At 42.8% G+C, this 14,020-nt stretch overlaps 1 protein-coding gene across 1 annotated transcript in view; it reads right to left on the bottom strand.

Annotated features, from left to right (window-relative positions):
• Nucleotides 1-1,943: 1,943 nt before the first annotated feature.
• The window catches only part of PTPDC1 (protein tyrosine phosphatase domain containing 1), a 29,307-nt gene continuing 17,230 nt past the window's right edge, over nt 1,944-14,020 (bottom strand). The window contains exons 7-10 of the mRNA XM_075287609.1: nt 10,093-11,333; nt 8,915-9,100; nt 6,795-6,905; nt 1,944-2,510 (exon numbers count right to left, since the gene is read on the bottom strand). Of these exons, the coding sequence (XP_075143710.1) occupies nt 2,424-2,510; nt 6,795-6,905; nt 8,915-9,100; nt 10,093-11,333 (1,625 nt within the window). The 3' untranslated portion in view covers nt 1,944-2,423. The remainder of the gene's footprint in view (nt 2,511-6,794; nt 6,906-8,914; nt 9,101-10,092; nt 11,334-14,020) is intronic.

Genomic DNA, 14,020 nt, shown 5'->3' with positions numbered 1-14,020 from the left:
CTTGTGGTATAGGTTAAAAAGTGAAAAAAAAACACACAAACACATAAGAAAAACACACAAAAATAAACAAATAATAAAAAGTTTTAAAAAAAACATATAATGTAAACAAAAATAAGCAAACATGTTAAGTATCCCCATGTCCGTATAAGTTTCCACTATCCAAAAATAGCGTTATTTATCCCATATGAACGCCGGAAAAAAAATACCACAGATGTGCAAATTAACGTATTTTGGTCACTTTGCATTTCCCAAAAATAACAATAAAAAGTGATGAGAAAGTCATACATACCAAATATTGGTACAAATAAAAAAATACAACATATCTCGCAAATAAAGAGCCCTGGCATATCTCTGTCAACAGGACAGAAAAAAGTTATAGGTATCAGAATACGATGACCCTGGAAAAGCTTTATTTTCAAAATGTGGCGTTTTATTTGTAAAAGAGGTAAAATGTAATAAAATCAATATAAATATGGTATCGCCGTAATTGTACCGACCTGCCGGACAAAGCCACCATGTCATCTTTAATGCAGAGTGAATGCCGTAAAAACAAAATGTAAAAAATGATGAAAGAATTGTGTGTTATTTCAAATGAACCCCCTAAAAAACATCAATAAAAGTTAATCAAAACATGATGTGTACCCCAAAATGGTGGCAAATGAAAGTACAACTAGTCACGCAGAGTTGTAGGCTGATGGGGGGCCTGTTTACACCAGGCAATGGTTGAGAACCAGTGTTCCTATGATTATTGGCCCATGTGACAGCCCTCTAATAGGTATAGACCCAGTAGAACCTACTTGTATCACACATTGGTTGTGGATATGCCATGAATGTGTAAGGTAATAAAACCCCTTAGAATTGATTCACCAAACTGAGCTTACATGACCTTTGAAAACACAGCACATAGTGGCATAAGTTATAAGAAATAACATTTTTCAGTCCAAAATACAAGTTACAAATACAAAGCCTGAGTAAGTGAAATTGAAAGGTTCCCTTTTTTATTTTTTTAAAGAGACAGTACCATCATATGATATTTCCTCCATCTCCCCTAGGCATTGGAAGGGTCTGTTTCTTTAAATTAGAAGCAACTTAGTAGATGCTGATCACAATGCCTAAAGGGATAGTCTCATATTATAAAGTGATGACATAGCACTAGTATATGCCATGACTTTATGAGTGGCGGGAGTCTTACCTCTTGGATCCCATTGACCCTTCTGAGCGTTTCCCCCACACCAGCGCCTCGGCCACTCATTATATTGGTCACCAAATCATGGCCTCATTTAAAGGGATTCTGTTCAAACTATCTCCAAAAACCAATAATAGTGCCATGTAGGGGCCTTTAATAGGAGCAGAAACATATCTTTGTGGCCACAAAACCAACAAAGCAACGCAGAGTATGCAAATCAGCCTGCAAGTGCACTGGGGGTGGGGCCTGATTTGCCTAAAGAAAGTTGCAATTGCCCTGGCTCTCTTCTGGAATTGGTGCCAAAGGTTTCCCCATAGCTGCTATTGACATTTTCAGTCTCTGTCTGCATCATAGTTGTCTGTAGGTAAATCAGACCCCGCCTCTATTGCACTTGCAGGTGTATTTGCATATCTATAAAATATAGTTAATTCTACATTGCTTCATAGGTGTTTGACCACAAAGTGCACCCAGTAAAAGCACTATTATTGGTTAGACCCCACCAATCATAAAGTTGTGGCATCACCAACATACATATACTGTTGATATATCATCACTTTATTCTGGCCCTGACACACTCCCTTTAAGTGTATGGGGCCGTGCTTCAGTTCACTTCATAGCAGGATCTTCAGACCCCCACGATCATAAAGTCAAACTGTATGCCATTACTTTATAGGATGGAAATACCCCTTTAAACCTAAATAGTCCAGGATTTTTTTAGTCTATCTAGTTCTATTAAGACATCTTGTTAGAAAACACTCTCACCTATAGACAGATGTCCTATAAGGATTATACTCCAATCCCTTAGAAATGTATGGCTCTACCTATGTCACAGTAGGTCTGTTATAATATTGTCTGACCTGCTGTATCTAACCCTTCATACTAAATGTTCACAGTGCATTCCCTGGGCACGTTCTGCGCAGCGCTAGCAGCATGCCCAATAACGTAATAAATACAACAAATACAATACATACATCCAGAAACAAAGAATAAACTGGCCCACGGACGTATAAAGGTGCTGCAAAACACAGGGAAGTGTCAGAAAGAAATACTAAAGAGAAAATAGCCAATAAAATATGAAGTCACCTAAAGATTTCTACATTCTCTGTAGTCTGAGCCCTTTATGTAGCCAACATGTAAACACAAACCTCACAGGAAACGCACATGACACTAAAAAAGTGCACACAAGCCTCAACATTGCAAGGCCCAGCTTGTGTGCTGGAGAGCTGCCCTGGATTCTTTATTTTCGGATGTCCGTCAAGGCATGTTGTAAGATTGGTTTCAGGGTATTATAGACCAGGGACGTGTCTTCTGAGTCTTGTTTAATCTGCAAAATCAATATAACTCCAGGTTAGACATACCGCTATACAATGCAGCTAAGATAACTACTAGTGTTTAATTTAGCTTAATTATATAGCTCCATCATATTCCACAGCTCTTTACAGATATTGTCAACACTATCTCATATAGGGCTCACAATCTACATTCCCTATTAGTATGTCCGTTGGAGGAAACCCATGCAAACATGGGGAGAACACACAAACTCCTTGCAGATGTTGTCTTAGCCTGGATTCAAACCTAGGACTCCAGCGCTGCAAGGCCCCAGTGCTAACCACTGAGCTACCATGCCCCAGAAGGCCATATATCTGCATTCCCTTTTGGCTGTAATCTATACAAGTTTCTATCTGAAATGTAAGAATAGACAGCTACTGCTATGTCTATGGAAACAGCGCTGACTGCTGAGGTTCCATCACTATCAAATATGGATGGCCTACGTACCATATATTTCCAATAGTTGTCAGCCAACAGTTATTCCTCTCAACTCCCCTGTACACACGCATGCTCAATTCAACCAAGCCTACATTTGTTTTTTAGTGTGGACAGGTGTATTATTTGCTGCTTGACCACTCTGAATTCTAGAAAATATAGATACATGGCCTATAGAGTAGTTCAATAAGTAAAATAGGTGACCTTCCACAGGTACATAGAATCCCCATTCTTATGATGACTCCTCAGGACCTCCACGGGTTAGTAAGCTACCCCCCCCTTAAAGCCCACATATACTTGTAAAAATGGCCCAAGCTGGCATTTTCAATCGGACTGGTCAGCTTATGCTTTGGGGCCTTATGATCTCCCCAACATCATTGTTGAAAGAAAAAAGGATCGAGCTCGATAAATCTTATCATGCCCAATACTGTGTTTCCTTTTTAGGATAAGCTAAGAGGAGGAACTCCAAGAAATAGAAGGCGCAAAAAAAATCTATTGGAGTTGTTGCCGTGCCAAGAAGTGGAGGAGGACCAGTTATGGAGCAATGGTTAGCGTCCAGTTCTTATCAATTGTTTTATTGCACGTTTCAAGGGTGAACTGCCCTCTTCATCAAAGACAGCACAAGTGGGTGAAGAAGGTAGTTCACCGTTGAAACGTGTAATATAGCATTGCCAATTGATAAGAACTGGTCACTCACCACTGCTCAATAACTGGTCCTCCTCCACCTTGGGAAGACTCATAAGAACCCAGTACATAAGCTGGCAGGTTCCTTTGGCCATTTTTACATGTGTATGTGGGCTTACTAACCAATGGACGTCCAACCATCATGAGAATAGGGATCCTGTGTTCCTGTATAAATGAAGTAGCAAATTGCACATGCTTACTGTCCCTCCATTCCTCTCTTTGGGACTGCCAAAGGGAAGCTGACTGCCGGCTGTAGCAGTTTGATACAACTAAGGGGGCGTTCACACTTGTGTCCGTGTCCGCCAGCCAGTTCTCCGTCCTATACTCCAGGGAAACTGGATAGGGGACAGCTTCCCGGCGGTCAGTTTTAAAACCCATTCCGTATGCGGCCTCTCTGCGGGTAAACCATTTTTTTTGGACGGACACAAAGTCCTGCATGGCGGGTGGACACGGAAGCAAGTGTGAATGCCCCCTTGGTGGAGTGGCAACAGACATGTGCAACCTGCTGCCCCATTCACACAGGGCAAGTGGGACAACAATCCTTCTGATCGGAGGATCAGACCTCCACCTATCTGCAAGTATTCCCCTATCCTGTGGATAGTAGATCATTTGAAGTGAAGTTTCATAATCCCATTGCTTTTATATTTTGAGAAAAAAACGCATTAAACTTCAGGAATTCTGCTACTCAGTGTCCTTATCCCCCAATGTCAGAGCAAGTGGCTGCATATGTAGTAGACAGAGTAACACTACTGGTTGCCTTTGATCTTCACAACCCTCTTGCATCGGACAAAGTATATTAGACGTATCCTTCCTGTACTGGCCCCACTTCCATTCTAGCCAGTACCCCGCAGGACGCAACTGTGAGTTTAGCTTGTGTTAGCACTACAGCGCCTGACAACATGTCCCGGCACATACTATGATGTGTCTTCCTGCATCCAAAAGAGTCCAACGATTTCATCTGAATGACATGTTAGGACCTGACAACGGCACAGCACGAAGCTCATACCCTCAATCCAAGCCAGCTATTCCCGCAACCATGTAATGATTATACACAGTACAAGACATATAGCATGGTGCAAAACATTTAGGCAGATGTGGATCTCAGCAGGGAGGTTCCTGTAGACATCTTGGAAAACTAAGCCCAGATCTTCTGTGGATGTAGGCTTGCTCCAATCCTTCTGTCTCTTCATGTCATCCCAGACAGACTGGATGATGATGAGATCAGGGCTCTGTGGGGGCCGTATCATCACTCCAGGAGTCCTCTCCAAAGGTCACACCAAATATTTATGGGATTTAGATTTCTCTCTTTCACTTCATTTTGTTAATTGATAAAAAATAAACTATTAACCCTTCTCTTTCTGAACACATTCTTATCATGCAGCATTTTCCTGCACCTGCCTAAACCTTTTGCAGTGCACTGTATATAAAAGTGAAGCAGTGACTGGTAAAACAAGACGGTTCACTGTGTAATCGCTATGATATGGCGGCGGAGCCTTTGAGGCCAGGTGCTTCTGTGACCTCTAGTGCTACCCCATTGAGACCTGACCCTAAACACCTGAAAGTTAACTGTGTAATTGGTTCAGTAAGTACGGCCATATGGAAGCCATTAGTGTTAATGGGATTCGCATCTTTCATAGACTTGACTTCTCATTGTCAATAACATTAGCGCTCCTCACCGGTTATTTCTTATGACTTTCTATGTGGCCCCAGGCCAGAGTTATATTGTGCTCCACATGGCGTGTGTGGTCTCCGCTTGGCATACACTGTTCACAGCTTCCACCATAAAATGTAACTTGAATAATTCTAACTTTGTGCAAATCCTGGCCTAAAACCTACTGTTATAAATACCCACCTGCATGGAAAGACCAGCTTAGACATGAAAGGCGGTTTACAACCTAAAACTGGAAAAAGCGGATTACAGCGATTTTCATTTGATGCTTTTAAGTATTTTATTATATTTTCTCACCTTGCCTGTATTTCTGTTTCTTAAAGGGGTTATGCCACAAGGAATATTTGTCCTCTATCTGGATCAGTGGCTGTCTGACGGATCCTGAGAAGGGGGCTCTGATCGGTTGGAGTTTGACCTCTGAAACCCCAACCAATCATAAAAACAGGGTGTTTTCCCCCGTTGTGAATTCAGTCTGACTGCAGAAAGTAGGCAAGTTCCATGTTGGACAGGCAGATCTGCTCTCCATATTCACTCAATGGGGATGGAGCAGATAGCCAAGAGCTGTTCTTTGGCTATCTCTGATGTCCATTGAATGGAATTAATAAAATTTTACAAGCTGCATCTGCCCGCCAGCGCTTCTGATCCAGCATTATGCAGAAGTTACTATTCACTACTAGTGGAACAAGGAGGTATTGACACATGAGCACTAATTGACTAATTGGGATCAGTGACCATGTAAAACTTGTGAGGCCGACCCCTTTGACAGTGCAGGGATATTGGTACTGAAACTACCTGCACCAATATCTCTGGTACTGGGTCATATACCGGCAAAAACTGACAGTGCGCAAAATTCAGCGTATCGTCAGCTTTGCAGCAGTGTATGACATAACAAATGTTAGGGTCAGTTCACATGGAGGAATTTGCCGTGGATTTGGGGGTGGATTCCACCTCTGAACTGGCAGAGATCGCAGCAGGACTTGGAAAAAAAAGCGTCCTGCTCGATCTTGCCACGGATTCTACCCGTGGGGTCCGCGGCTTGAGACTCCCTCCTGATTGGGCCCATTCATCTGGTGCGGGATGCCGTGAAGGAACCCTTTTGCATTGCATCGGCATCCTGTCGCGGCTAGCCTGCATGAAAATGCCGACGGTGGAAAATGAAGATGAATTTCCTCTTCATTTTCCGCCATGTGAACAGACCCTTGGAAGACATGAAAAGTCCTCTTTAAGTAGTATACATTCTATTTCTCCTATTTACCTTGTACAAGCTAGGTATGTGTTATACTCCCCCAAAAATATGGCAATTTGTCGACATTTTACATACATAAAGGTAGCAAATTGACCGAGCGAAGCAATTTCCTACTCTACGCAAGAATTACAAAATCTCCCATGTAGACCTACTAACAACTATAAGTATCTAAATCTACTTTATAGCCAAAGGACTAGGAATCTCCTCTGGATACTGAAACCCACACATCACTCTCCAATACCTACCATAGTGAAAGCTATGACCATCCGCGTCAGTATTGCGTCCTCTATGTCAGAGGGGAGCGGTCGCAGGTTACTCACACACTGCAAAATCCGCAAGATGGTCTGATGCTGCCCCTGTAATAAAATACATAGTATGTCACATATTCAGTATCCTTACTAACTTTTTACCACTGTGCTTTCAGAAACTTTCATGTGCAAGTCAGTGATAAACCTTTTACTACAAAAACACCATTGGAGATGCAGACAGGGCAGATACCAGTGGTTTCATGCCACTCACGGAAAAAAGTAGCCTGGCGGTCTACATAGACCTCCATTGTGAGGGGGCGGATTATGACGTGGATTCAGCACCATAATCCGCCCCCTCTTTGCCTGTGTGAATTAGCCCTAAATAAAATAGGTCCACATTTCACCAAAGAAGAGAGGTCCAATATGCTGGAATGAGTCCTATGTCTGTGTCACACGGACATGACCAGGGCAGGTTTGTAAAGGGGTTTAACCCTAAAGTATTGTTATGGCGTCCATCATACACCACTATCATACACATAGCATTATGATAGACACCATGATAGTACTTAAAGGTTAAATAAAGATGTCCCAGATTGGTTGCTCACTCTCACCGACACGCAGGTCCAGTTCCGAAGCTGCTCAGGTCCCACCGTTATCACTTCCTGGTGTCTCTTAAAATTCTGAATTTGCCTGGAAGTGCCCGGTCAGCCACTCACTGGATTTGGTGAGTCCCTGCTGCAGATACAGCCACAGACAACACGAAGACACTGGCAGAGACCTGGGCAGTGTCAGACACAGGCATCGGTGATGGTGAGTATCACTTTTTGATGTTAGGATCCCTATTCAGAGCCAATAAATACAATTTTCATTTGCTGGAAAACCCCTTTAAGTCTCTAGCTGTACAGGTATGGGCTCGTTCACATCTGCGCCCGGTCTCCGTTCATGCAGGTTTACGTTTCCTGCACAAAACAGGGGAAGGAGACGGAAACCTGCAGGACTCTTTCATACCCATTCATTTGAATGGGTTTGAAAGATGTCTGGCCGTGAGCGCCGGTGAACGTTTTATGCTCTCTGCCGCGAAACCGTTTTTTTTTAAAAATCGGACACAGAGTCACACATGCAGTACTCTGTGTCCGATTTAAAAAAAAAACGGTTTCGCGGCGGAGAGCATAAAACGCGGTCTGACAGCTTTCCTTCTTCTGCATGCAGAAGAAGGAAAGCTGAGAAAGGACTCTGGGCTCGAGTGTGAACCTAGCGTATGTTCACATAAAACAGAAAAAAATAACCTTTTTTTCGGAGCAGTTTTTGAATAGGTTTCTTAAAGGGATTGTACAGGCTTAATTTTTTATGGCCTGATAAATATGTACACCTGACCTCTGGCCTGATAAATATGTACGGAGCAAAAAATTAAGCCTGGACATGCCCTTTATGCACCTCAAAAACCTGTTTTTTTTACCATTAATTTCCATGGGAATCTGCCTCTAGATAGGGGCATTACATAATGCTTTTTATTCCCACCAGCTGAATAAACGGGGGGGGGGGGGGGTCAGGTGTTTTTTGAGGAGGAATCTCCCTCAGGATCCCCTTGCAAACAAAAGTCTGTGTGTGAACAAACCCCAATGGATATTTCCATTGAAACATGGAGAAATCTTTAATACAGTAAAACACAAAATATATTAGGGAGTTTACCTAAAACTAAATAATGTGAACAGGACCTCTAAAAATCTTTTCACTGTATTAATAGACCTTTCATGTCCTCGCCGACATGTGGTGTAATACACCGCTAGGAAGCCGACAGTGCGCTGAATATAGCACACTGTCGTCTTTCCCGTTCTGTGCCCCCGCTGAAGAGCTAGCAGTGCCGGTACCGTAGCTCTTCACTGTCAGAAGGGTATTTTGACAGCTTTCTAGCGTTGTATTACACTGCATGTGCCCGAGGACGTGAAAGGTCCTCTTTAAGAACTATGGATAAAATACACATAAATCTAAAAAAACTACACTACTATACTGGATTTGGCTCTTTTTTCCATTCCTTGCTGTACGGTATGTTTCCATTCCTTCCTGCATATTTGGAAAGTTTCAAGTACCTAACCCGGACGTTCACGTTAAGCTCATACCTTTTCTAGCAGGTAGAGGGCGCTGTCCGGATCACTGCCATAACTTGCTAATAAATGAATGCCCTTCTTGGTGATCACTGGTTCCTTTAGCTGTTCAATCCATGACCACATTAAATTGGTCAGAACAAAAGGGTTTCTCTCTGCGCAGATCCGATCCCAGGCGGCTTCTCTAGAATTCAACTCTTTCTAATGGAACCAAAGTGAATACAGATCATATCAATTCACTGCCAAAAAAATAACTAAAAATATACAATTTGTGCCATATTTATCAATACAACGTGCCATATTTATATACGAATAAATCCTTTATTGATCTGGATGGTTTGTTCCTTAATCATCGGGCAAATTTTTACATTTGTGGCATTTCAGTCGCCTTAAATTTTTGATTCCTTCGCTGACGTTGCTGTTTGAGGATATATTTAATTCACTTTGTAAATACATAGTATTACATTTTTTCTTGCCGCAAATATAGAAAACAGTGATAGTCCATTTTTTGGTTTACTATTTTCATACCCTTTCAACTTTCACATTGAATAACCTTTTAAAGGGTTAATCCAGTTTTTGCTATTGATGGCCTTTTGGTGTACAAACTGTAGGTGTGACTTTTGGTACTGCAAAAGTCTATAAGATAGCCCTGCAATACCTACACCCACCGCTACAGTTTGTACTGCAAGTGAGCAAATTTAAAGCACACCAGGAGTCCCGCTGTCTCGGTACAGCTGATCTGCAGGGGTTCCAGGTATCGGACCCCCACAGATCTAATATTGACGGCTGATCCTAAGGTTAGGCCATCAATACTAAAAACTGCCAACTTTTTTAAAGTATTTCTTCAGGTTATTCCAGTTGTGTGAGTAACTCATTTTTATTTTTATGCAATGTAACATGCAAAAAACTAATAAAAAAATAGCAATTAACCCCATCAGTTCCCTCACAGTAACCTATTGCTTGAATAGGAACAGCCTGCATCTGCTCCCAGTCCACTGCAACAGATGAAATGTGTGGTCACGGGTGTTAGACCCCGGCTGATCTTCAATTGTTGACCTATCCTAAGAATCGGTCATCTGTCAATAAGTCACAGAAAGCTCCTTTAAAGATGTGTAACTTAGGTATGTGTCACCTTATTGGACTAAATATCTCAAAACATTATCAAAATATCAGACACAGGTTCCCCATCGTACCTGCCATGTGATGACTTTTTCGGCTATCTCTTCTGCATCGTCACAGTCCAGATTTGCAAGGGCCTTGGCAGCCAGCAACCTCCTGGCCTCCAGGTTTAACTCTGACTGTAGGACAATCTGCGGGATGACTTCTGACGTCTCATTAGAGCCCAGATAAAACGTCACTTTTGGAGATGTGACCTCATCCTGGTCCTGATCCACGGAATCAGTCTCATCTTCCAGAACTTTGCTGTTTCCAGAGATATAATTACAGTCTTGAGTGTCCTGAGGAGAAATGTTTGGCGCTGAGAATTCGGAGTCTATGACTGATGTTTGGCCACTTAATGGTGAGGAGAAACCTAAGGAGAAAGTGCGGCTTCTTTGTATTTCCCTGGGTGTTTTCCGCCTTTGAAACAGCGGAGAGCTATCTCGACCACCATCAATGCTACTGACTTTACTCTGACTCCAGAAGGAGAATGCAGAAGGCATACAGTGTTCCTTCTTCAAATTTGGCGCGGATATAGGAGGAGCATCCTCATGGTTTCCAGCTACAAAGCACTGCTTTATTCTTAACTGTTCATTTAACTTGCTTAAGAAAGTCATCTGTGAAGGTTCTGTCCAAGGAGTCTCACCTTGTTCTAGAAGAATTTCCGCCTTCTTCAGGTCTGAGTCACTGTAGCTTAGACGTTTCTTTAGATGGGACAAAGGCTGGAGACATTCTACGTTCCTCCTTTTCCATAAAGGGTCAAACTCCTGCTCGCTGGACAATACCGAGTCCTGAACCCCGTAACAAGCCGCAGTGGTGATCGAATGGGTCAATGAATCCCCCGGCCCAATATCAGTGCCTAATACTTTATCAAGTTGCTCTGTGGAGAGCTGGGACACTGTCTTCTCTATTTCAGCAGAGAGATCTGGAACATCTAGTAGCTGCTCCTCTACCACCAGCCTGTTTTCAACCAAGTCTATCAATAGCTTACATATCAAGTGAATAATTTTTGGCACATATTTTAGATGTCGCGCTTCGTATCCGTGGAGTAAGTGCTGCTGTCGGATCAAGTACTGGGATAAAGTGACCGCATGGGCTTTCGGATCGCAGCAGGAGAAGACGTTGTGCAGCGGGATTAGAAATTGGGTGAACTCTCGAACACATAAGAGTTGGACTCGGGTCTGAATTGCATTTTGCCTCTTCGCACGTACAAAAAGAATTGCTTGATCCGCAGTCATCCTAGTGGCATATATTAGGTAACACGCGATTAACACGCCTGGAACATAAAGTGACATAAGTGACAGGTTAATGCCAGCGTTAGTCATGCAGAGATATATATCGGACAATGGAAGTATTCTTTCTAGAAAAATCTCATCACTAATGTACTCTGAAAAGGGGGATGGCAGTGTGAAGACCACCAAGTCTTTTCTCCCTTTTTCTGCTCCCAATCCGGTATTTATCTGTTTAGTAATGAGATTTGCCTTATGAATAGGGCACCATAGTTGTCAGTGAATTGGCGTAGATTTAGGAGAAGGAAAGGAGCATAAACCTCCGTGCACACTACCTTAGTGTTTATCCATAACTGCCGATACAAGTATGCACCCATTTATTTCGATAGAGGTGTCCATAAACCTTAGGCTCCATGCACACGACCCTGCACAGTGTATAGGTATCATTATGTCATCCATGGTTTTCACTGACCTATATATTTAAATGAATTGACAAAGCCACAAATACGGACCGGTTTAGGACCTGCTCTATATTTTGCAGCTGCTTTCTACGGCCCGGACTCATATCCGTAAAAACTATGAATGTGTATATGGGGCTATAGAAAAAAACGTGTCCGCACTTTTTTCCGCAATTGTGGATAAAAACTAAGGTTGTGTGCAGGGAGCCTAACATAGCTGTTGAGCAAACATCTGCACAGCAGGAGGCCAGAACTGTGCGAGCTTTGGCTCTGTCTGGCGCCGCCGAGTCCCCTCTAATCTGTCTGCAGGTTGACAGGTTGAGTACAGTAGGGTTGGTCATATAGCCAAGAGTTGGAGTGTCAGAGACCTACTGAGGAATGAGAGTTCCAGCCTGTCAAGCTATCCTCTGCAAAGGTAAACTTTGGGCGCAGGGTGACATGCTCATACCTAACATAATATACATAATAATAATTATCCAGTGCAGGTAATTTAGTGGTAAGCTCCATTGTAGGCCAGGAATTGGACAAATCCCAGAGGAGGCTGGTGAAGAAATCATACTCGCATGTCCTTTACAATCCTGTATCTGCCGCTACTGTCCATTATGGCTGATGCCATATCTTCATCACCAGAAGTCCTATGTCGCATGTGACCCTTGTAACCATTCAGTGGCTTCAGTGGTGACTGGAAAGGACCAGGCGACATCAATCATATATGTCACTGGGTCCTCTCCTGGGGCAGATTTTGCCTCAGTGGTCACTTATAGCACAGGACAAAGCCACAATGGACAGTGGTGATGGACAACAAAGCACCAGGGAATAGGTGAGTAGGATTACTACTAGAGATGAGCGAGTAGTACTCGATCGAGTAGGTATTCGATCGAATACTACGGTATTCGAAATACTCATACTCGATCGAGTACCACTTGCTATTCGAATGTAAAAGTTCGATGCAGAACCAGCATTGATTGGCCAAATGCTATACAGTCGGCCAATCAACGCTGGTTCTTCTCCTACCTTTAGAAGTCTTCTCCGTGCAGCTTTCCCGCAGCGTCTTCCGGCTCTTCATTCACTCTGCCAGGCATCGGGCCTGGGCAGAGCTGACTGCGCATGCCCGCTTGTAGTACAGACATGCGCAGTCAGCTCTGCCCAGGCCCGATGCCTGGCAGAGTGAATTCAGAGCCAGAAGACGCCGCGGGGACGCTGCAAGGAGAAGACTTCTCAGAGGATCCAGCCCGACCCTCACTCGTGGACTTGGTACGGATAATTTCATCTAATGTTGCCTACCCCTGAAATGAGCATTTTCCCCCCATAGACTATAACAGGGTTCGATATTCGATTCGAGTAGTCGAATATTGAGGGGCTACTCGAAACGAATATCGAATATCGAACATTTTACTGTTCACTCATCTCTAATTACTACTTTTTTGTTACACTTTTCCCGGCCTCCTCTCGGATTCGGGGACAACCCCTTTTTAATCCAACATGCCTGATGCTTTTTTTCTCCAGACACCAGATTTTGGGGAGAGCAAGGACACATTAGCTATTTGGCCTGTGCTGACAAAAAAGGTCAGGTTTGGCCAAGCTTCATCTAATGTGTATGTGCAAGAGAACATCTTTAATTGCGTATTCCTCTTTACAATTGATATGATTTCATTCTCTGGTTAAGATGACAGTGCCTTGTAAAGGAGCACATAAAGATCTGTAAATACCTGTCATATAATTGTCTAATTTATGTATATTTTGTTAAATTTGAGAAGCTAATAAAATGACTCAATGTTTTATGTTGTATAATTGCTTGTAGATGGTGAAGATATAATAAAAGTCTTTCTTGTGCTGCCCTCTGCTGGGGATAGAGAACAAATGACCAACTTTCTAGCACTGATTTGGATCCCTAAACTGCAGAATAACTCGAACTCTAAAACATCAATTCCAGCTCAAGGAACGTGTTGTTCATCCATTTTGGACCATATTCAAAAAGCCTCAGTATGGGTCGGTGTCCCCTATCTAGATCCGGGAGAGTGGCTTTCATAACTAATATAATCACAAGGAAAAAGTCACCGAAAACTTAAGTTACTGATTTACTCTTCAAGCTTATTCCTTCACCATACTGGGCATGTTCCCAATCTTAAATCTTTTAAGGACTGAGAACCTAAAGTTCATAAGCGACACTCCGCCATCTTCAGGCTCTACTCTTGGGATTGTCAGGCTGCAGAAACTATGGCCATCCAAATACACATCTTTATGTTCAGTGCAAAAGTCACAATCTCAGTTCCTGC

This window comes from Leptodactylus fuscus, chromosome 9 (genome assembly GCF_031893055.1).
Source record: "Leptodactylus fuscus isolate aLepFus1 chromosome 9, aLepFus1.hap2, whole genome shotgun sequence".
Lineage (NCBI taxonomy): Eukaryota > Metazoa > Chordata > Amphibia > Anura > Leptodactylidae > Leptodactylus > Leptodactylus fuscus.
The sequence above is the reverse complement of the archived record's forward strand: the minus strand, read 5'-3'. Positions and strand labels throughout refer to the sequence as shown.